This window comes from Cariama cristata, unplaced genomic scaffold (genome assembly GCF_000690535.1).
Source record: "Cariama cristata isolate BGI_N322 unplaced genomic scaffold, ASM69053v1 scaffold9682, whole genome shotgun sequence".
Lineage (NCBI taxonomy): Eukaryota > Metazoa > Chordata > Aves > Cariamiformes > Cariamidae > Cariama > Cariama cristata.
In genome coordinates this window covers 16,242-40,632 of record NW_009605506.1, presented here as the reverse complement: position 1 = coordinate 40,632, position 24,391 = coordinate 16,242, and the positions used below count along the sequence as shown (strand labels likewise).

General features: G+C 38.2%; 2 protein-coding genes across 2 annotated transcripts in view; one reads left to right on the top strand and one right to left on the bottom strand.

Annotated features, from left to right (window-relative positions):
• The first annotated feature begins 957 nt into the window (after positions 1–957).
• On the top strand, positions 958–17,093 carry PRR14L (proline rich 14-like). The gene is made up of 9 exons (XM_009695984.1): positions 958–1,422; positions 2,970–3,051; positions 4,265–7,180; positions 7,838–10,061; positions 13,514–13,582; positions 14,368–14,536; positions 14,825–14,931; positions 15,902–15,973; positions 16,668–17,093. Exons 1-9 carry the CDS (start codon positions 958–960, stop codon positions 16,942–16,944), a joined length of 6,381 nt encoding a protein of 2,126 aa, XP_009694286.1. The 3' UTR covers positions 16,945–17,093.
• A 5,531-nt stretch (positions 17,094–22,624) lies between these two features.
• The window catches only part of LOC104158360 (melanotransferrin-like), a 15,226-nt gene continuing 13,459 nt past the window's right edge, over positions 22,625–24,391 (bottom strand). The window contains exons 16-17 of the mRNA XM_009695983.1: positions 23,842–24,028; positions 22,625–22,734 (exon numbers count right to left, since the gene is read on the bottom strand). Coding sequence (XP_009694285.1) covers positions 22,685–22,734; positions 23,842–24,028 — 237 coding nt within the window. The 3' untranslated portion in view covers positions 22,625–22,684. The remainder of the gene's footprint in view (positions 22,735–23,841; positions 24,029–24,391) is intronic.

Genomic DNA, 24,391 nt, shown 5'->3' with positions numbered 1-24,391 from the left:
CCGCGGCTGGAGCTGGTCAGCATCGCTCGAAGGGCGATCGTTCCCTAAAGACGGCTGGGCCTCCTGTGTGCCCATAAGGCTGGCGCAAGTGAAGCCTATTTCTTTATCGGTTGGTGTTGCTTAAGCAGCAGGGAGATCAACGCTCGACTAATAAGTCCGTGTCTTTGTAAACTGAGTAACTGACGCTTCTGTAAAAACCTGGCTTGGCCCGTTCCAGTTTATGCATGTGTCTTCAGGAGCGATTAGATTGTAGCGTTTTCACATCGGGGTTTTCGTTATGCCAACAGCACTTGTGTCAGATCCGTTGGAATCGCTCTCAGGGAAAAGCGGTGCTCGCACAACACGTACAGCGTGTCAGGTGCTTGTATGAGGGAAGCTACGAGGCACAGTGTATGATGGATGATGTCTTAGAAAGTGTTTCTTCGAGGCAGAAAACATATGATGGCATCGGGTATACGGTTGGAGTTGATGATCTTTGAGGTCTCTTCTAACCGTAATGATTCTATGATTCTGTGATGAAAAGTTGGAGTTTTTCCCAAGGATTAAAAACTTAAGAAAATCACAGGAAAACAAATGATGCTTTAGTTTCAGCTAAGGAGTAGGATGTCTAATACAAACCCTAGCAATTTGCCTTAAAGTCTCTTTTCAGGTTTTCCAGAAGATGAGGTTATATCTGCAGGGAGACATTAGAATGTGAAAATGAGGCTTGGGAATATCCGTTTGTCCCTACTCTCTTCTTTTGTTAATGAAGCATTTCCTTAGATACGCAAACATTTCTCAGCTCCTTTCTTAAAAATCAGTTGGAAGTATCTTTCTTAAACATGTATGCTTGAATCTTGAAGAATGAAGCTTTTCCTTTGAATCTAGGGATTACTCCTACGTACGTTGATTTGACATTGCTTTTATTTTTAGAGTAAACTGCGAAAAGCTCAGGACAACTGATCTTCAACTGCCCTGATGCTATCATCTGGGCTGGAATCTCTCCTTGATTCTTCTGCGTCTGCTGTAAGAGAGGAGTTGTACACTGGACTGCCAGAGAACATCTCCGCTGAACTTATGGCTGTACCGGAGCCTAATGTCGGATTAGATGCAAAATCTGAAGTATCGATGCCAGTGCTAGCACACGGTGACAGTCTGTCAGCTCAGCATCAAAGGACTTCTGGAGTAGAAAACTTTTGCCAGAAGACAGAGGATTTGGGTGATACGCTCAAGGTGATTTCTCATGGGCCAGCAGAATCCCTTACTGAAGAATTACTAAAGGCTGGAGACCTTGAAGAGAATGAAAAAAACAAAAAAAGAAACCTTAGGGAACTAGACTATTCTAGTGATGGATACCAGAAAGAAGATGAAGAGTCACAAGATGCTGAGGAGTATCATGCTGAATGCTGTGCTTTAACTCCTGGGGAAAGCTGGTCGAAACAAGTAAGCAAATGCAAAAGTTCATCCCTGTGTGGTATTTTGAATTTAGTATTAGAGTGACTGGGCAGAGGACATTGTCCGTGTGGTTTCTGGTTTTTTATTTGTGTTTTCTGGCATGTGTGTCATTATTCGGATTATCAAGGGTCCAGTGAAAAATGAAACTATACTTCAGTAGACCAGCAGTATTTTAAAATATCAAGCTTTCACTTTCTTAAATACTGTTGGAATGGTGTGAGGCAGGTATGTAACAGAATGAAAAACAAAACTGATGGGTGACTAAAAAGGAGAAGAGAAACAACTTAAAAAGCTTCTTGCCCTGTATCCATGTTTTGTAGGTACAGCATATTCTACCAGTACTGTCATCTCCAGTCAATGTACTAACCAGTAAATAATAGTTATTTTGATCTGGTAGTAGTAGTATAATGCTACAGGGGGCTTCAGCTTAGTATTTCAATTTTTAATCTAAAAATAAAGGTTATTCTTCTTTTTTAGAATTCTTGTTTGTAATTAGAGAGGAAATCACTCTTAGTTTCCTCTTTCAAAACAAGAGACTCACATGGTCATGGCTTTTTTTTTCCCCTCCCCTGTACCAAACATTGATGATAACAGTGTTATTTCTAGGCAAAGGCTGCTGAAAAATGTGCCAAAGAATACTCTATTAAAAACTGAAGAGTCACAAAAGTCTCTGTTTAAAAACTGAGATTTTTGATTACTTTCTTGATCAGTTTTCTTTAGTCTGTAAATAGTTTTCGCACACACCAAAAGAACACAGGGGAGAAAAAAAGTATTGTGACTGAACACATATCAGCCCGGAAATACCTGGATAAGGTGCATAAGTGCGTGTTTTACACTAATTACTGGATGTTGCATAATGCGTTGTGTTTTTAACTCTGGATTGTGATACCTGTTTGATTTATTTGAAACTTTGTGAAAATAAAGTTAATTGAATTTTCCATAGTCATTCAGTTTTCCAAGATAAATTTTCACATATTTCAAAATGCAGGTATTTTTGTTGTGGGGTCTTGTTTTGGTTTGGCTTGGGGGTTTTTTTGCAGGTAGACCTAGGTCATCTGTTCCTGGGTTTGTGTTTTTGAGGCAAGGGAAGTAGTGGTAGAAGGCAAGTTCTAATAAAGATCAGAAAACGCATGCATTTTACCAGAGGTATACAGTCACAGTTTGGGGATGTGAGATAGACCTAGAGACAGGTTTACTCTTCTGATTCAAATTTGTGACAATTTGCGTTTTAAGCTACTTACATTTTAGCTGCTTGCATCGCAAGACTTCATTGCTGCTAAATACAAACCTTTTCTGGATGCATCATTGTTTAATGGTGAGATGATAGTGATTGATAGGATCAGAAAGGAATGACAGGTGCTTGTATGAACCACTTGCAATGCAAGGTTGCCTCTGTGCAAGGGCTGATATGTTCTGCGGTTTCTCGGTGGTTTTCTTATTCAGAACTAACCTAGCTGAGCAGGTACAGTCCCTGAAACATGCTAAATGTTTCAGAAAATTGATCAATCTCCACTGATATTTCTGTCTTGTTTCAGGAGGACCCTCACTTAAACCAGCATGAGCTGAAGTCTTTGAGAACCTGTTGCACTGAAATAGCAGGATCTCTGAAGAACACAGGTACATATTTTAGTTGTACGTCCCTGTCTACCCCCTGTTTCTCTCCCAGGTTACTTTTTGTTGCTTTAAAATTGATGAGTGATTGTGGGATAGCTCATTTATTTTGCTTTGCAGTAGAAACTATTACCCTGTATACCTAGAATAATATGAAAACTTAATCCTCTGCTTTTTCCTGACAGCATGTGTACTTTCCCGAAGACCTTTTATGTATGAGACATGTTTTAGTTATTTAATTCAAGTTCCCCAAAGCAGAAGGTGTTGTTAATAGCAGATGTTTTGCATTTCTTTTTGTTTCAAAGCTGGATTATATGAGACCAGTAATAACAAAGATGTGAAAAAGTAGGACTCACTCACTTTCTAATGTTTTAAAAATAAAAAGTGCAGAATCCCAAGGAAGAGGACAACAAAACTAAATCTTAATTTCATTATGATCCATAATCTTCTAGCTCCAAATACTCTGGTCACTTAGCTTGCATCTAGTAATTATTTCCTTTCTGCCTCTGTGCTTTCATAACCAAAACTTGTACTTAGTTGAAGAATGCCATCTAGTCTTGGTCCTTAGTGGAAAATATGAAAAAGATCTGCAGAAGTCTGAGCAAATATGTTCCATGTAAAGTTTTGAATATGAAGATATTCTACAGTAACTGTAATTTTTTTAATTGGCACCTCCTTTGTGATTTTACAAAGAAGTTTATTAATAAATTGCCTGGACAGAATGAGATATGCATTGTCTTCCTATGGATGACTTACTGAATGCCTTCAAGGAAGAAGAAGTGGAAATGGCCGCTCAATGTACAGCCATATTTCTAGGACAAAGCAGATAAAGTACCCAGCTATGTTGAGCTTTGATCTTACAAATAAGCATTATGATGTTTGCTAGGACTCCATATGTATAGAGTTATAGGACCTGCATTGCACCTAGCTCAGTATTAGAGGAATCTGAAAAATACACGTCTTTGGATGCCTGCTGCTCATGGAGAATGTCTGTATTGGAAAGGATTGCGTTTGTTACTTGGGTTTGTAGTGGGGTAGTTTGTTTTTTTCTTCTAAAGGCTTGAAGTAGAATTGCTAGCATCAATTCTCACTTTTAAAAACATTTTGGTAACCAACACTGCACACAGTATTGTGTATAATGCTAAAAGGAACTTAGTAAGCTGAATGCCTTCTAAATTTAGTGTGTGATTTTCGATTTGCTTTCTTTTTTCTTATGCAGAAGAAAACCAAGCATATGTTCAGGTGATAGCTGAAACTCTGCCAAAGCTCACTGAAGAAGTACAAGGTATGAAGGCTGATGGGACTAGGATATTTAGTGAAGCAGCATACAGGAATGACAGAGTGAGTAAAGGTTTTCCACCTGAGAGCAATGAATGCCCAGACGTAGACACAGTCATGGCCAGAGCTGGGGTTTCAGAAACCAGCATGTTAGATTTTTTAGAGCCTTTAAAAGTCGTGGACATTGAATCACCTTCAGAGCATCCACAAGAAACAAATGAATATAATGGGTTGAAAGCCCATACTGCCATGCCATTGAGAACAGGGGGTAATGTTGTATCTGTTTTGGAGACTAGAGAAGAAGAGTTACCCAGACGAAATCCTGCTAATGAATTCAGTACGTCACTTGCTAATTGCCCAACTTATCAGCAGGATGAAGAAAACAATTCTCATGACTTCTGTACTGGTCCTGTACCTAAACATAATGAACCTCATAGTTTGTCATCAGTAGAAAGCTGTACAAAGCTCTCCACAAAAAGTTCTGAAGTTTTATGTTCGGTTTTGAAAAGCAGCTGTTATCTGGACTTTAGAAATACACCACTAGAAAACAGTAGTACTGCAGTGCATGGAATTATGAATGAAACCCCCAAAACCTATCTTCCTCAAAACATCAAAAGTCAGACTCATTATGATCACGGAACTGGGTTTGTAGAAAATCGAACCTCCACATCCATGGCAGTAGAGCAAATCTTGGTGGTAAGGAGAAAAGGATTATCTGATGCTAAAATTGATCCTAGGGTAGTAAGTGCTACTATAGGTAAATCATACAGCTCTGAATTTGAAGAGGCTGCTGAAGTCCGGAGAAAAATTGCTGTGGGAGATAACGCTGAAGTTCATAGCTGGCCTGAAGCTCAAGAGGGTGCTAATTCTGAGCATTGTCATTCTTCAGTTTTTAGTTCTGTTGCTTCATCTCCTGAGGAGTTCTCAAAAGAAAAATTTAAAGTGGTCTCATCAGAAGGTGATAAGTTGAAAAAGGACCAGTGGCAATTCTCTGTCAGTGATCTATGCAAGGACGATATAAAAGAAAATAGTCTATTGATGGAAATGAGCAACATTGCTTCCCATGAAACTGGACAGACAGACATAGGCTTTTATAATACCTCCAGTAAAGTTTCTCCTCCCAGTAGCCACAGCTGTCTGGATTTTAGTACCAAGCTAGAAAAAGATTCACCTAGGGCACAACTGCTTGAAAAGGAATCTGAGAGTAATACAACATCAGAACAGTTGGCTGGCAGTTCAGTTGAAGCTCCAGAACCTAATAGTAATGACAGTTTGTCCACTGGCAAAGAAACTAATCTGATTTATACACTAAATGTAACTCTACCTCCTGTTGCACAAAAATCAAGAGAACCTCATCATAATGAGTGTCCTCCTTGTACTACTAACAAAGTTTCAAGCAAGGACAAGGCTCAGGATAATCTGTCTAGGAAAGAATCGGTTGATGTTTCTGGAACAACCGGGGAACAAGTTGCAGAAATTGTACTTCATAAAGACAAATTCAAGTCTTCATTAAGTTCCAGGACTTCCGATAATCCTAATATGCCAAGCAAAATTTCCCAAAAGAACATGAAGTCTTCAGTCAGAAATATAGGGAGTGTGGTCACTGGTTTAGAAAATGAACATAGTGACACATGGAATCGTAATAATCAGAGTATAGAAGACCAGTGTACAGCTGCCAGTACTTCCTGTATTTTATCAGGGAGCACACATGTAGATGATGTTCTCCCGAACAGTCATTCTTTTGGTGTTGAGGTTGATAAGAAGATTGAAGAAAATGATAATTTGGAAGGAGAAGCTTCAGCTGGATATAATAGTAAAAAGGCAATTGTCTTTCCAGAAGCACACTTCCCTTTGGCATGTGGATCTCTTCCTTGTGAAGATGACTGGGGCAACAGATGTGTAGATCTGCATGAGATAAATGACGTTTCCACAGCAAAAAACATGTTTTACTCGGCTTATATTGCAGAGAAGTCTATTGCTACCTTGGTAAGAGATGAGATTTCAAATAAGAATATGGAGGTTGTGAAACAATTTGATCTTTGTAAAGTAACAGATGGCAGTGAAATTGCTTGTGACAGAGATGAGGCAAAAGAACAAATTGGCGTGTATGCCCTCCAGGTAGATGGATCTGATAAAATAAGAACTGTGGATTCTCCAAAGTCTGCCAAAGGCAATCAGAGAAATAAGACTAGTGAACAGCTATTCGTCAGGTATTTGAACAAAAAAAACTGTGTTCATAATTTTGGATTTTGCAAGTCTCCATCAGGCCCAAAGAAGAGAGAACTAGGCATATGTGAGAAGAAAGAAGTGTCATCACTCACAGCTAATCCCTCTGAGTGTAGCGCTTCAATCTGTGATACATGTCCATTACTCAACAACATGAATATTCAAACACAACATGCTAGCCAAACAGAAAAGAGCCTTCATCCAATGGAAAATCAGTGTCTTGCATGTCAGAGTGAGTTTGATGGCCCCGCTCCAGGAAGCAAGCAACAAGTAGAAAGTTTAAACAACCAACCAAATACTGGTGTACAAACTACAGCTAGTTCTGTGGAAGAAACCAAAATATCAATTGGCTCTAGTCAAAGTGAAGAAATACTATTAAAAACAGGTGATGACCTGCCTCCATTAGTTCATAAATATGCAAGAGAAGACAGTTTTCAAGGAACTCTAAAAGAGAATGTAATGGATTTGGACTCTTTAAATGGTGTGAGAAATGAAGACTGTTCAGGATACGTGGGATTCATCAGTGATCTAATTGAAGAGAAGACAATCAAACTAAAAGAACATGAGAACAGATGTGAAAGAAAAGATAAAGGAACTCTTGAAGAAAGCTTTTCTGATAGCAAATCACATTGCTCACGACATGCTTGCTTTATCAAATGTGCAAAAGAGAAAGCAGAGCTAGTGTTTGCAGGAAACAAAATGCAGCAATCTTTGCCAAAGATGAAGTGGTTGGTGGAGCACCAAGAAAATACAGTTAGTGCCCAATTTTTGCCCTTCTCATCAATTCATGGGAGTCTGTCATATAAGCCAGAAAGTATGAATGTGCTTTCAGAGACAGAAAACAAAAAAAGTCTGAGAATAAAATCTATCTTAAATAACTCTTGCCTGCAGTTAACATTTGAGCGTGGTAAAGAAACTGATGCTCAAAAGGGTGCTGGTCCATCCTATTTCAGAAAGTTTGACATCCAAGAATCTTTTAATGAGACTCAGGCGGATTCAGAAACACTGTCAGCTCTGAACTTTGGAATCTTTCTGCCTGAGAAAGAAAAGCTGTGTATGTCATCTGAGAATACGCAAATAGATAATCATGATTTGTCTTCAGCCGAAGTTTTTAGCAAAGATTCCTCAGTGACAAAACATCTTTCTGTAACAATGTCTGTTAAGAGAAAAGCCAACAAATCTGACATTGCATCTTCAGAGACTGAAACGGCAGCTAGCTTTCTGAATAGTGCAAAAAGCTCAAGAGTTTGTGCACACAGCAAAGAAAGTCTGAGAGATGAGGGGCATAGCACACTAACTGTAAAAGACATGGATGTGACCTCACCAAAAAGTACTCAGTGTGGAGAGAAGAATACATGTGTAGAAGAGAAGATGGGAAGAGAAGTAGCCCCTAGAAAAAAGTGGCCCATAGATTCTTTTCTTCATGGAGAAGATTGTCTGTGGGCCTTGTTGGAAGATTCAAAAGAGTCTGGTAGCAAAATAGTCCCTCTCAGTACTGAGAATTATGGAAAGGTTTTGGAAGAAATCCCAAGATCTAATCTAAACGATCTTTCAAAAGAAAGAAAAAATGATACAAAGCTCACAAACTTAGCAGGTACCAGTCTACTTTCAGAAGCTGTGCGTGATTGTCAACCTGAAGATGCATCTGATGCAGAAACTTCACCAGAATTGCAGTATAATACAACACCCACATTTTATCCACATATGAGTATACTGTCAAACAGTTGCAAAGAACCATCCCCAAACTGTGTGGTTTGGAATGAAGTATGTGTACCTTTCAAATTAAATGCACAGAGCAAAGATAACGTAAAAGAGATTACAGAAGGCCAGGATGCTGTACCGACTCATTCAGTTTGCAAGGAAAATGAGCCTTTAGGTTCAGAGAGACTGGATCAAATAGAGAAATGTCAGGTAATTAAACGAAAGAAGAAGTATGAGAAGATTGAAGTACATCTGTCAGACAAGGCACAACAAGAACAGAAGGCAGAATATCAAGAGAAAGCAAAAAACACACTGCAAACAAGTATGTGGCACAGTTCTGAACTCTTATGCAGCTCTTCAAATGAGTTGGTGACATCAAGATATACGAAGTTTGAAGGTACTTCAGAGGAGATTTTTGCTGTCAGAAGCAGTGAAAATAAACTATGTAGCACTTTACAAGAAGTCAAAAGGCCAAAGATTACTACAGATATTATTAGTTCACAGTTTTTGAAGACTCAGGATTCAGAAATGGAAAACCAGAACCTTAATTTAGGGTGTGATGGAATCCCTGGTGCCTTTGGAACTACAAATAAACTAAGAGGATCTCTTCCATTAAAAAGGCAGCCTGGAAGGACATGCAAGAAAGTTCCCACACCATGTCAGCTAAAAACTGTAAGAAAAAGCAAAAAAATTAAAAGTTCACCTTTTCTTGAGATTCCTCCGGAAGTATTCCCTAAGCAGGAAAACACACTTCTCAAATCTTTGTACTTTCCGTGTAAACCACCGACAATGGAAATGGAAACAGCCATGAAATTTGTGCATATGCCAAGGCAGAGGGCCAAGAGGCGCAGTTTGTTGAACAGCTTGAAATTTAGAAAATGTACCAAAGAACCAGCATTGTTGAGCAAGCTGTCTGCAATGGCTAGCAAACTCCTGGCACCTGCCAAAAGCATCCATAACTTAGAACCTCTGCCATGTTCTTCTGAAGTTCTTCCAGTGGGTGAGAGGTACAGCCAACGTAGATCTAAAAATCTATTGGAAGCCTTCTCATGCATTAACAGGAACTTAAACTCACGCTGGGCTGACAGTTGGTGCACCAAGATGTTCAGCTTTCAGCCTTTGGCACTTTATCCTGTAGAATCTACCAAAATACTATTTTCAGACATGAGCTGCAAGCCTCCAGCCTCTTTCTTGGATACCCCAGTTTTCCCAATTTCTTTTCACATACAATTGGACTCCAGTCCTGTGACAGACCTCACAGGGGTTACATCCCAGCACTCTGTACATCACAGACCAGTTTTGGGAGAAATGGCAGCACCACCTTCAACGTGGACTTTCTCTTTTCTCCTGTCTCAGAGCTGTTCACATGCGACAGCTTTCAAGGAAGATTCCAGTCTAAATAACGAGTTGCATTCCTCTCTCTCTTTAACAACGCCAAGGGCTGCTGCCCTTCATCCTGACCATGGAAGAAATGCCGTAGCTGGAAGAAGAGGAGGTTGCTCCATGCTTGGCCTTCACACAGTATTAGCACTTTCTTCCCCTGGATGTTACAGGATTTGGACGAGAAGAAGAAATTTAACCAGTCATATTCCTACCATCCAGAGACTGTTTATGTCACAATTCGCACAGGGTTTGAAAGGGGCAAGGTATCCAACTTCTGTATCAGATGACCTCGTCTCTTCATTGCCATACTCACTGGGCAGGGTGCTATCCATATGGAGTCAGCATGGTCCTTCAGCCCGTCTCTCCGAAATCACTCCTCTCCATTCCAATCACTGCAAGTGGCAGCCAAGTGTGGGCATCGAGAACAGGTAAAACCCATCAACTTATTTCTGAGATTAAGTATGTGTAGGGTATGTACTTGCTCTTTTTTGGGAGGGAGAGGGTAATTGCAGCTTGCATTGGAGGGTCAGTTTCCCCTGTTCCAAATCTACACATTCTGCTCCAAAAATGGCTCAACATGGAAGATTCTTCCCTACGGAACAGTCTGTTAGCTGAATTTAAATATATTTGCCTTCACTTCTTTAATACTATCCTGTTTTGGCAGAATGGCTAACTCTATTTTCTTCTCCCTTGCAAAATATACATACCATGCATCAGAATATATAATGCAGAAAGGTGAGCTACTTCATTAGGTCTATTCAGACTGACTGCAGAACAACTGGATTTCTGAGGTAGGAAAGTTTTTTTCAGAGGTCTGAGAGATGAGTGCCACTTGGAACCACTGTAAAATGCTCAATATCAGATTAGGAAGAATCCTAAGGGGCGGGAGGTGGCATTCAGTTAAATTTTTAATTGTATTCCATGACTGTTCTATGGTAATTTATTTGAAACCTCTTTATGTATGCTATGCCTTTTGATAGTATGTGCCCGATGTATTGTTGGCACAAGCAAATGTAGCTCTGGTTCAGGTTGGTAATTTGTGTGTGTGTGTGTGTCATTCTCATTATGAGCGGGAAGAGGACCAAAATGTACTCTGTGTATTTAACTTTGCTATTGGCATTTGAGATCTTTTTACTGAGAAACAGAATGAGAGAAGTTCCTAGCTCTGTTACAGAATTTTTGCATGCCCTTGAGCAAAGATTTTTCCCTTTGTGCCTCAGTGACATGGGGCAGTTTAGTTCCTCATTTTATAATCTTGAGATTCCTGGACAGAGTATAGGCTCATGAACACTGTAGAAAAGTCCATTTGATTAATTCTTTTGTTTAATATGGCAGTCTCCGGAGAACTGTTGAATTTGGCTTACCTTATGTCATAGCTTGACATATGTATAACAAAAAATCTTGTCAGATAACTAATGGTGCTTTTTGCGTTGTATAAATGGATAACATACTTAAAAGTTTATCACTTGTTAGTATAAATTCTAATGTCTACCAAAGGTGTGAGTGAGCTTATGAAAGTACTACTCCATTCTGGGAGTTGTGTGCACTAAAAGAGTGAAGTTAAATAATGTCATAGAGACAACTTCGCAGCGCATTCTATTGGACCTGCATTCTTTTTCATTCCTTATGAGTCAATATATCAGGTTGAATTTTCTAGTGTACAAATTAGTACTCTGGAAGTAATCCTACCAGTAAACTACAGTTTGAGCACTAAACTTGAAAATAAGACATTGTTGCCATTCTTTAAAAACAAAAGAAACACTTCTAAAAACTTACTTCTCCGTATGAGGTGCATTTACTATTTTGTATTGTTGAGGCATGTTATTCTTGGACTGAGAGATCAGAGCTGACTTAGGCTCTTGTGTTTTCTCCCATACTAAAGTCTACAGACCCCTAGGCAGCTTGTTACAGCGTATCCAGTTAGCTAAAGTATAAAAGGATTTGATTCATTGACGTAAAGGGTAATTTGAAAACCGAATGTTTTTCTATGGATGATCTTTATCCCAAAGGGAGAGAAGCCAAATCAAATCTTATCACTTCCAAGTGAAAAATAACCCAAAGTTAAAATAGTCTAAAACTCAGTTTGTTTTTTCTCTAAAATACCTTACAAATATGTGCATGAGGTAGCCTTAATTCTTTTGTCCCACTCAGATTTTCTTTAAAGTGAAGTTACTGTAGCATGCAGTAAGTTGAAAAGAATGGTTTGCAGAAGTTTAAAGAAGTACAGCAAATAAATTCCATTCCTAAAACAGTTAAGCAAAAATTAGTTTTAAAGGTTTGGCTATAAAGCAACATAAACAACAAACCCTAACATTTTAAATATTTAACACCATTTTAGATTCCATTTTGCTGAAGATTGACAGCCTGTTCTCATCAACTAGTAATTATTTTTTAAAGGTATTAACAGGAACAGCGACAAAAGGATAATTCAGTAAATCTCTCTTAAATATGTATGTACTCAAAAAAAAAATCTATGAAATAAATGTTTGGTATATAAATACAAGAATACAAGAAGTTTGGTGCACTGTAAAAGCATTTTCAGCTCCCAGTATGACAAAAATCTTTGCCTGTTTTGATTAAGATAGTTAAAAATCAGAAAAATTAAAAAGTGGCTCCAAGTTCTCTGCAGGCCACTTTCTTCTGGAAAAGATTTGTCCTCTTGAAATTATTTCAGACTTAGTTTTTAATAATCAGGAAAACAAGGAACTAGAGTAGTTCTCCTGCCTAAAAATCTGCTTCTCTGACTTCCACTGCCAGTGATAAAGCATTCTTTAAGTGAAATATTTTCTCTAATGCTTTTTTCTAATCCAAAAGCTCATTTGGATTCAAAATTTCAAAGTTTCAATATTTTCAAAATTTTCAAAATGTTTTTTCTGTCCCTGTAATTTTAAAATATTATTAGTGCATAAACCAGTAAGCTCTACTTCTAGCATAGAGGACTCTGATGCACTATTGATAGAGGTTCCAGTAGTGTTGGGATAGTAAGTGGAACATTGAGAGAAACAAAATGTTAGAATTCTGATATTAAATGACAAACACAAGAAATGGGTCTTTCTGACCTGCCTATATTTGGACTTACTGGTGCTGCCAGCGTGGTTGATTTTCATTTATTTTGTAGCATTCCAGTCTGGCTGTAACTTCTTTGCTTTAAAACCATGAAGTACATTTAGCTGTTAGTTTGGGAGAACAGCAAGTACAAGATTTGGTGTTTAATGTAATAAAAGCTGTCCCAACTGATTACTTTTTCCCTGCTATTAATAGCGTGGGCACAAAAATAAAGCTTAATATTAAAGGACATAGAGCTGCTGTGCTGATTTTTATGCCATAGAATTATGGTAATTACCAACCCTTATGGAAAGATCTTTGGTTATTCCAGTCGATTAAGAATATTTCAGTAAGATTATGAGAGTCAGACAACAGGGAGTTAATACAGAAATCCTTCCTTTCACTTGTTACTGTTGCCACTATGCACTTTTTTATTTAGTAACCAAATTCTTCAAGGTTTTTGGTTACTTTAATTTAAAAAAATGGGGTTTTTGAATGAGGAATATAGACTTTCGTAGAAATAATTACAACTTTCAGACTAATCCTGTCTCCCGATCTTTCTGTGCTTTTATTTCCTTTTCTCATCACTATTATTTTTAAGTAAAAGTAGGATGATTTCCCTAACAAGCTATCAGTGAAATTTAGTGGACTAAATGGCAGATGTGGCTTGCTCTTGTATCGTTTTATTCTTTCATTCTCATTCCTGATACTAGCATTTTTTGTCTTACAGTATAGTTTTATACTAATAATTTTTCCCTCATCTTTTTTATAGTGTAGACCTAATTTCTGTCTGTCTGTTTTGTTTGGTTTTTTTTTCATTCTTCTTTTGAACCAGCTATGCCACATTACCGCACTTACCTGTACAGAGTATGGAAGCACTACAGACTGCAGGTCATGAGATAAGGTGAGTCTCTTGGACTTTCATATTTATTCTGAGTAGTGGGATCATAAGCTTTCTCAGAAAGACACTGCTTATGTCATTTTGGCTTTCAGCTTTTGGCAGTTCACTCCAAGAATAGCTTTCTGATTAAAATGTTAGTGAAGTAAAGTGACTGGATCATGTAATGGAGAAGTGTGAAGGGGCATTAATGCAAACACCATGTAGATCATTGCACAGAACAATTCTGTTACTTTCAACCATTGTTGTGCCCTTGGCTTCTTATGAAATGGGTATGTGAAACTATAAAAGTTTGTTTCCTTACTTGGGTATGTGTTCCTTCTATCTGAGCGACTGGATGTTTGATGCTGAAACTTCTTTCTCTTCTTTGTCAGTGTTGGGATGGCAGATATAAAAGCCATCTTTTACATTTATCTGTAATCAAAAACTATAATTAATAGTTCTGTCAAAGAAATTTGCTGGCAGAAAAGGAGGATTAATCACTTTCTAGCAGTAGTTTCTAAATAGAGCTTTAAACTGTTGAACTATATGAAAAAGAAAAGAGTGGGTTTAGAATTACATGTTCAAATACACTGGCAGTTTAGTTTGTTTTGGTATCAATCTGGGCTGCAGCAGTTTTTGGCTGTATGTATGTACTGGAGAAAGAGTTCATTTACTTGGGCAATTTCTGTGAACTGCATTGCTTTTTGTGCCCATACTACAATTTAGGAACATCTCCTGAGAGCATGGAATGCTGTTTCAGCATAAATTGGGTATTAATCTACATATATTCCCTTCTTCCTCTGTTACAGTCTGCAAACTTCATTCCCTCTTCTGTTACCAAAGTCTTGCTCACTTCCAGAATCATTGCCATCTTCCCCCAGGCTTTCAGCATCTGAGCTCCAGCTCCATGCCCTCGATGAAGCTGATGCTTCTGTTCCAGCCTGTCTTAGATCCCAAGATGACAAAGAACTGAAAAAAGTGAGTTCATTTTAGATTTTAGATACCTCACATTCTTGGTTCCCCAGAACTTTAAGCTGCTGCTGCTGAATATTACTCTAGTAACTGTTAAAGACAAGGAGAGAAAACAGGCTGCTAGTCCTAATCTGTGCTACTTCTTTCTTTTATTCAAGCAGAAAGAAGGTGGTAAAACAAAGACGAATGTTTATTCTATAGATAGTGTATATTCAACATAAAAGGGAATTCTGTTGACCCGTGTGGTCATTATTTCCTTTATTTTAACTTTTTTTTCCTTTTTTCTTTCTTAAGACTGAGCCAGAAAAGAGGCCAAAGAAAGTCTCACAGATCCGAATCAGGAAAACTGTTCCTAAGCCGGACCCTAACCTTACTCCAATGGGACTACCCAAACCAAAAAGGTGAGCAGTATCTTTTAAATGGATTCACACTAGCTTCTGTTCCATATGTTTCCTGCGTACTAATGTAATCATTTTAATAAATGCTTCTCTTACCACCAGTATTTTGTACACTCCCAGTTGAGTGATGTCTGATGTTTGCTTCCTTTATAAGAAAATAATTTATACACAGCTGTATCAACTGTGTAAAAGACTAAAGAAAGAAATTTGTCTTTGAACATAACTTTTTTCAAGCAAGAAAGGATAAATAAAGAACTATGGGATATGAACTACTGACTGGGCTTTAGGCAAAATGTGAAAAATTAACCTGCAATGGAATAATTTTTGTAAAGAGGAAAGAACTCCATATTGATAAACATATGTTGAAAATAAGTCATTCTGCAATGCACAGTGACATGAAGTGGTCTATTAGGAAGTTCTGTTGATGGAAATTATGTTGGAGCTCTTCACAGTCTCTTCTTTGTTTGTGATATATGATCTTAGGGAAACATCAGTTCAGTGTAAATGTGGGTAATCACAGTGCCAGATATTGATAAAGCTTTTCCAATCAGTCGTCTAGTATTTTGTTCACTTCTGTCTGTAACAGAAGTGCCAGCTTTGATAAAGGAATGCATTTCTTCAGAGATAAGCTTGCTAATTAAGTGTCAATAACTAACTTTTAAAATCAGTCTTGAGATGAAATTTTAATCCACCAAACTGTAAGTTTTTTCGTGGCTCATAGAACACTAGAAAGAACATTGACCTCTGGAGAAATGGCAAGTCTTGACCCAGGCCTTATAGAAACACTGTATGAAATTAGGTGTTTAACAGCCTCATTTTTCATTCTTCCTTATCCCCAATTAGTTAAAGCATAATTAGTTAGCATTTAGTCATAGAACACAAACCATACTTGTTTCTTGTAAATCTGCTTCTTGTGAAGAGAGGTAGTTTTGAAATTCTTCTTTCTTGATTGATTTGTTTATTACTTTTTCAGGCTAAAGAAGAAAGAATTTAGTTTAGAAGAAATTTACACAAACAAGAACTATAAGTCCCCTCCTCCAGCCAGGTTGGTTCTGCTTTCCAATGAGAAAACTAAGATAAATGTAAATTGCTTAGGCAGAGAGAGAGAGAGGAGATTAAAGGTGTCTGAAAATGAAAATGGAGATAAATTTTTTAAATTGCTCTAGTTTAAAGCAGTAGAGAAAGTTAACTCAAAAATAGTCTGGTTTACTATTTGGATGGAAAGCAGTGAAATAGAATATGAACTAAGAATTTGCAGCTGTTTAACTATGGATTTATATTTTTTTTAATCTCCTTATTCATTCCAGCCTCCATCCAAGTACAGTACTTAATTTTAAAAATTCAAAGGCAACTAAATGTTCTTTAAAATACTAAGAATAACTGCCTGTCATCAAGTATAGCATGATTATCAAGACTGCTACGTTTTTTAATGTTCAAATGTATTTAATCTATAAAATCAAGATTCTGTAATTGTGCTTTTGAACTGAAATACAGATAGAAAGAGATTCAACCCAAATGTCTATGCACCAATAACAAATTATTTAGCTAGCAGTAATGTGCAATTGTAGGAGGTGTAAGCTGTGGATAAGTATACATTACAAGAGGTGTGGAGGGACTGTAAAAATGTAAAAGTTAGAAGTGTGTTTACTTGTCTTATGAAATCCACCAGTCTCCCTGTCGTTGTAAGGTGGTTAACTGCTTCTTGAGTGTTCATGAGTTCTATCCTTTGCTTTTACCAGGAGCTTGGAAACAATCTTTGAAGAGCCCAAGGAGAAAAATGGACGCTTGATCTCTGTCAGCCAGCAGAAGAGAAAGCGGATTCTAGAGTTTCAGGACTTTACTCTTCCCCGGAAAAGGAAGACACGAAGCAAAATCAAAGCAGTGGGTAGTTTCACCCGAGCAAAAAAAGCTGCACTACAGAGTGCAGAGTTAGATGCTCTTCTGACTCAGAAGCTAATGGACCTTGAAGCCTTTTTTGCAAAGGAGGCTGAGCAGGAGCAGGCCTCTAGCATCTGAGGGAGCCGTTTAGCTGAAAATGGTCCAGTCAACTCCTTTAGTATTTTAGTCCTGTTGGGAGAAATCTACTGACTTCTTCATACCTTACTCTACCGCTCTGTTCTAATACCTGATGATCAGTTTTTGGCTGTGGCCCTCTTTAAGGTGCTATTTTTTTTTTTAATGCTATTGGAGGGATTCTTTTAGGTCTCTGTTTGAGTGTAACGCAGCCACATATAATTTACCATTCCTTCCCGAACCCCTGGAAATGACTGCTAATGTTTAATTAAACTCCTTTTGGGGGTAGAGGAGGGGAGTGTGAAGGAGGAAGTAGTGCACCTTCAGAGATGCTAGAACTCTGTACTCCAGATCATTTGCACATTTGAGTCTGCTGTTGTTACTGTAATGGCTATTTCGAACAACCTGACAGAAGACATACGGTGTTCGATAAAGATAAATTCTAGCAAACACGTTCTTGATATACCACTAACTTTTTAATAATTAAAAGTACCTGTCTGGGTTTGCTTTCAATTGTTTCTTCCTTCTGTTTACTGAGAAGGTTCATTCTGAGTTTCTGTGCCCTTCCTGGCTTCAGGCAGCAGAAGCCCCACATAACTAGACTTTAAATAACTTGCACTTTGTATATGTTTCTTTATTTGCTGCATGAGGGCACCTTTTAACATGACTGAGCTCAAAAAAAGGTAGTATTTTAAGAAAAAACTGTGCCCAGTACTATTTTTTTCCCAAATAGCAGAATTTTTACTTACTTGGCTGTTGCCAGCCTCTTCTCCAGAGGAAAAGGTGATTAGCCCATGAGGATGTTAAGATGCAGGATGCATAAGTAGAGGTTTTTATTTAGCTGAGCTGCTGCATGCAGGGAACACCAGCAAAATCTTTGAGACCCATTTTTAAGTGATTTTAATCCCATTTAAAATATCAACTTGATTTTAATGCCAACAAGAAAATAAATTTTTTCCATCTTGAGGGGTTTTTTTACCATTTTAGATTTACAATTGATGTAGCTCATAATTAGATATTGTCTGTACAGCACTGTTTTACATAATAGCTAGTGGTGTACAAAGAGCCTCCTAGCATGTGAATTATTTTTTTTTTTCATTATGTAAGGCTATTTGTAATTATCTGGTGCAGCACTGGGCAATTTCTCAGCTATATCTTCTGAGGGAAGAGAGCTCCCTTCTGGGATAACTTCTGTTAAACTTACTTGAAGCATAATTCAAAATGAATGCTAGCTGCAGTTCAGGTAATTTCTGTCCTTTAGTGCCTATAGAAGTTATTCAGGCAAAGCTGTCATTGCTGGGATGCTCAAATTTAACTAGTCTGTTCTTTCTTTCACTTGTCACTTGAAACTTGCACTTTCTTATTTACCTACCCATATAATAGAGTTTCTATTTACCTTTCAAAATGAGCAAATATGTAGTGGGTGGGTATTTTTAATAAAGTCCCAATAAATGCAGGACTGAAAATACCATCATTATCTTCTGTTGCTCTGCCACTTCTGTTACTGACTGAACAGAAAACTAAGAATTAACAAGCAATCTGCTGAATTCCAGAGCTTTGAAAGTAGAGAAATGGAAGAGGATTATTACACTGTGTGTGCCTAAGCCTTGAAAGAAATGTAATCTGGGCTTGTTTTGCTCCCAGCCTATGTGCTGGCGTTCCTAGAAGTTTACATTCTTGTTTTGGAGGCTAATTATCTTTAATCAGGAAGACTGAAGAAAAGCAAGGAGTGCACACATAAATGGTGTTTGGGTTTTGAGGGTGAAATAACAAGGCAGGCAAACTTTGAACATGTTGACATACTATTTCAGCAGCAAGGTCTGGTTAACCTGTTTGGGCTGCTGTAGAACACTTTAATTGATCCTCTTTATTTTTATAAAAAGAAATCCCTAGAAAAACAAAGGTTGACTGCCTTTTAAAAAATCTTTGAAACTTTCCCTATACTGTTTTATTAACCCAATTATTGACTGGTTGGAAGCTGTAGCAAGAGTGAGATATATATTTTTATGGTTTTATGCTATAGAATGGGATTGTTACACAGCATTCATTCACCTTCTGTTAATATGGGAGGCTTCCAGTGCTGTGACACAATTGAGCTGTAACCTTACTGGGGCTTTTAAGGAAACATGGATATGGGTGGGGAGGGAGGAAACTTGGGTCCAGGCAAAGTTCAGACCTCTAATGTGCTTCAAAACATGGAATGTGTTGGGTTTTTCCTTTGGGTTGTGGGGTTGTTTTTTTGGTTTTGTGGGTTTTTGTTTTGGTTTTTTTTGGTCTGCTTCCCTGCTCTGTCTTGTTTCTGATTGCTTTGAAATAAAATTTCTTTGCTTTCTTTTTAACAGCTACAGCAGAGAGAGCAGAGCAAAGAAAATTCTCAATTCTCTTTTGCTTACAGTAATTGGAGGACTTACAAAATGATGTTGCAGTTGCCTAGCTTGTCCCAGACTGTAGTTTGTGGAAACCCAAATATACAGCATTATTCTGTTTTGGTTTAGTATTTGTATGATGATAGAGATGTAAACTAACTGAGAAAAAGCATCTCTTCCCCCCGCCTCCAGCATACAGATGTCAGTCATGCTTGTGCACTTTTTCTTTTTTCCTTTCCCACCTCTGTTCCTGTTTACAACACTCATGGAACAGCCTTGTTCCTTACGGCTGCTGCTTGTACCCTGGGAGTGATGACTGTGCAAAAGCTAGGTATTTGCCATGCTGAGCTGCTTCTGTCCCAGATTATTGAAAGACAAAAGTATAGAGGATGCATCTTTTGGGGTCTTGCGTATGTCCCTAGTTGAAGGATATGTACACATGCCTTTTCATAAAGTGAACCCACTCCAGTGAGGATTTTTTTTGTATCGTCATGGAAGGACATTGTACATATTGCTCACAGAATGGTGACTAGAGCAGCTTGAGAAGAATTTCAAAGCTTTTGCCATGTACTGTCTCTTATTACTAAGCGTTGCAGAGCCAGGCAGCTCTTTGCTAAATTTGCTGATTATGGGAGGTAGAAAGATCACTTTCAAAAAAAAAAAAAATAAATCTTATTTTCATCATGCTACAACTGGAGCAGCTAAGGCTACTTAATGTATTACTGCATTTGCCTGGATGACCTTGTGGCTGCATACATTTGAGTTCTGATGCTTGCTGGATATGATTTTCTTCAAGCAGTTGTCGTTTATTATATTTGATTTGAGGTGGGCCTTTTGTATATTATGTTCCAGGTGCTCTTCTAGAATATGGATGGTAACTGTGGATTAAAAGTCTATATGATGCTATCAAGTTAACAAATAGCTGAATGAGAATTTGTACACTTGTGCCATTAGCTTGCATCATGCTCTTGGCATTTTGTTTCTGTTCAATATTGTGTGAATCTAAAATTTTACTGTTTCTTTTGTGTGTGTTTTTAATTTATGGAAATAAATTTTTCTGAGAACCTTTCAGGTTTTTTAAGGCCTTTTTTAGGCTTGTATCATTAAAATGCATGATATATCTGTCTTGCATACATGGGGGGGAAAAGATCAAATCTCCAAAGAGATTAACACTGTTAAGTAACTGGGTGGGCTGTTGATGAGGCATGAAGCAGCAACTTTAGCGTTCATTAATCCGTAGCCATACTTTAACAGGAACAGAAATAGACCTGGGGGATTTTAAGCATGATCCTAGCTACTCTTCGTAGCGTTGAGAGAGCATCCATCTCTTAAGGTAGTAGAGTAGTAGGAGCCGGACAGCAGAGGCAATTCCTGTGAGGTTCAGAGCTGAGGGATTCAAAGCTGAAGCAAGGCAGTGGTTGATGTACTGTCTGTGCAAGGCATCAGACTGATGCGTTTAAACCAAAGCTGAAGCATAGGCACATCGAAAAGGCCTATTAAGCATCTGTAATGTCTATGCCAGAAACAACTCCCTTGTCCCTCCAACCCATAAAACCTTGTGTATAACCCAGATTTTCAATTTATTGTTATTCAGCTGCATGCTGCTGTTGGCAAAACTGAGCTGGCAGATGCATTTCTTCACTCCGTTCTCAGAACTCCCTTCTCCGATTGAAATGCAGTGTTACATGGGTCCCGCAGGTGGCATGTAAGCTCCGGTAAAGAAAGGAAGAGATCACCTCAGAACCTAAACAAGCATCCTCCTGTTCCGCTGCTTCTTCACGGCTACAGCTTGCTGGATGCAACACAGTATATGAGGATTTTGCTCTGTGGCCATACTGGGGCTTGCTTCATTCACTGTTTAGCTCTCCTCTTTTTCTCTGGAAGGTAGATGAGTTTGGACTTGCATCCGCTCTCTGTTGTTTGCTTAGCCAATGTCAAACAATGGGACAAATGCAATACAGAACAGTCTCAGCTAATATGTGCTGAATCTAAACCCCTTGCTACTGGTCAAAGTGCAAATTTTTCTTTCTTAGGAAGTGAAAAGGGGAGGAGAGGGGCAACTGTAAGTCAAACAACAGGAAAGACAAGCTAGGCATGGAACGAACTGTTTAAAACCAGGTATTCTTAGCAGTGTATTTTACAACTGAGTACTGCTGCCTCACTTTGTTGTTTTTGGTGGAGGATGTTTTTTAATGTTTTTTTCTTTGTATAGCAGATATATTTATCCCTATTGCAGCTGGCCTGTCTTCACTATTTGCATCTCATTTATTGCTAGCTGAAGTTCATACAACTGCAATACATGTATCAAGGACTGGAAAGTTTGGGGTGAAGGATTTTTTAATTTTTTTGATTAAAAATCTTAACTTTGCCTGGTTCAAGGTGCATGGGAGCCAAAGGTGGTAACACTCTTGCAAACTGAAATGAGCCCTGCCCATGAGGAGCCCTCCACTCTAAACCTTTATCCAGTAACAGGCAAAATGAATACATGATACATTCTGTTCAAAAGGCTTCATATCATGTCCAGGCAGTTTCTGCTTGTAAAACCAATGCTGTTTAATTGATAAACCATATTTTGACGCTTCATAGAATCATAGATTCAAAGTGTCAAAGTACTATAAAGTAATGGTGGGAGTTTTTGACAAGGATGAATATCCATTGCTTTCCTTCACCTTAAGGCTGCAAGCATCCAATTCTGCTGGCTATTAGATGCCTTAATACATTAATTTGTGAGAGAAAAATGTTTTGATTTACTAGTATAAATCCTTGGTTAAAAAAGCAAATACATTCTTCCTAGTTAAAAGCAGAAAAGACTACTGATTCTGATAGCAATTACATATACAACCTATAGCATATATATGTATTCAGCAAGGACTATCTAGCTGCAACCAAAATCACAGATGTAGGAAGACAATGCTTGCAACTACCAAAATAGCAGTTGGGTTTTTTTTTTTTTCCATGGAAACAGTTTATATGACAAGCAAGGCAAACTGCTACCAACTAACCTGTGCCACTCATGACAGTCTGTATTTTAGTCCATGGTATTGGCCTGCTATTTTCACAGAAATGCTGATTTCTCCATAGTAGTTGTACAGAATTGCTGATCCTAGTTCTGTGCTGGGGGTTATGCAGACTGGCCTGTGCTGTTCCACATGATGCCACGCTCCAAATGAGAAAGGGGTGACATGTGAGTAGTATTACATTATCATAAACATAAAATTTGCTTAAAAGAAAAAAAAAAAGACAAGAGAGTATTCAGCATACATTTCTAGAGATTACTGTTTCCTTGCTGATTGCTTTAGATAGGCTGGACTTGCATATATCCTTGTTTTCAGCTTTGATGGTGATGTATTGGCCTGGCAAAGCCTCTGTATTAGCTGTCAGTTCGATGAGGATGCACAGATATCCTGTTTGCAGAAGTTTAAGATGCCTAAAACACAGTTAAAAAGTATACATTTAAAGATGCTATCAGCTTTAAAATAACAAATTCTTCAGATACTATTCACTAAAACAGCAGAATAGAATCATTATGGTTGGAAGAGACCTCAAGGATCATCAGGTCCAACCGTATACCCGATGCCACCATGCCCACTAAACCCACTAAACCATGTCTCAAAGCACCATATCTTTTTTGAACACCTCCAGGGATGGTGAGTCCACCACCTCCCAGGGGAGCCCTCTCCAATGCCTAACGACTCTTACAGTGAAGAAATTCTTCCTCATATCCAACCTGAACCTCCCCTGGCGCGACTTGAGACCGTTTCCTCTTGTCCTGTCACTAGTTACCGGGGAGAAGAGACCGACCCCCACCTCGCTACAACCTCCTTTCAGGTAGGTGTAGAGGGCGATCCTTTTCTCCAGGCTGAACAGGTAAAATTCCCCTTTTGAATTTCAGTTCTGTAACAACTCACAGAAGTCTAACCTAATGTGTGATCTTCATTTACTTCAATACAGATGCTCAGATCTCAAGCCAGCTTGACCCTGGCTCACAGACACGTTCAGTTTTAGTGATAGCTAAATGCATACTTCATACAGCTTTCAGTGGAAAATAATAAAAAAGCCATCCCTTAAGTTTATAAAGGTTTTGATCTTGAATTCTCTAGCATGCTCTTTTTAAAAAGGAAATTACTTAACTTATTTTAAGGTTAATTCAAGAATTAAATAAAAATTTCTTATCTTTTTCCCAAGTTTGGCATATCCAAATGAACATTATATTCCCTTTCCCCAGAACTGATCATTGGAATTGAAGGGAAAAATTTCAGAGTGGGAGTAAACCAGTCCTATTTCAATAACCTCATATTTGCTCTAAAATGTATTGGTTATTCTGTTCCTGCAGAGCTCCAGTTTCAGTGCTTTTGGATAGGGGTTGTAAGAGACTCTAAAGGAGCTCCAAACACAGTACTTCTTGGAAAATCGTTACTAACAGGATTATGTAGAACATACTTCTCCATTGTCTAAACAAAAGGGCAATAACTATGCACAGAAGGCTTCCTGCTTTACATTTTTCTCTAACTCCAAATTAAGAACTTGACTTTACCTGCAGGTGTACAATTAAACACTGATTCTGCCAGCTGAAAGAAAGACACTCCAAGAATTTCCTGATAGCTCATGTGACTTGCATGAACAAGGTACTGAGTAGTATCTTTGAAAAGCAGATCACTTTCACCATACTTCCATGACTGAAAGAGCTGGAATTCAGAATCCGGCTTGCTTCCCAGAGATTCCTAAACAGAAAAGAAATAAGTTCCAAGCCATAAATAGCGAGGTGAAGCTGGTGATCCTCAGTTTTATAGCAAGATCTAGCAGAAAAAAGGTTCTACGTTCACCTAGCACTGTCCTTATTTGTACAAAAACATGCAGTTTTCAGTGGCTTATTTCTCAGCAAAAGCATGACCATTGCGGAATGGCAGCTGGTGCCAAAATGTCCCTTTAGAGAATCCAAATAATTATTTTCTCAGTCTCCTATGCACATTCTTAATTCTTTCATATTGGACCTGAAGGGACTTTATGTATTTGGTATATAAAGCTTTTAATCTTGAAAGGGTTCTCAGCAGTTGTACATAACAAGTGATAGCATGCTAACTCTT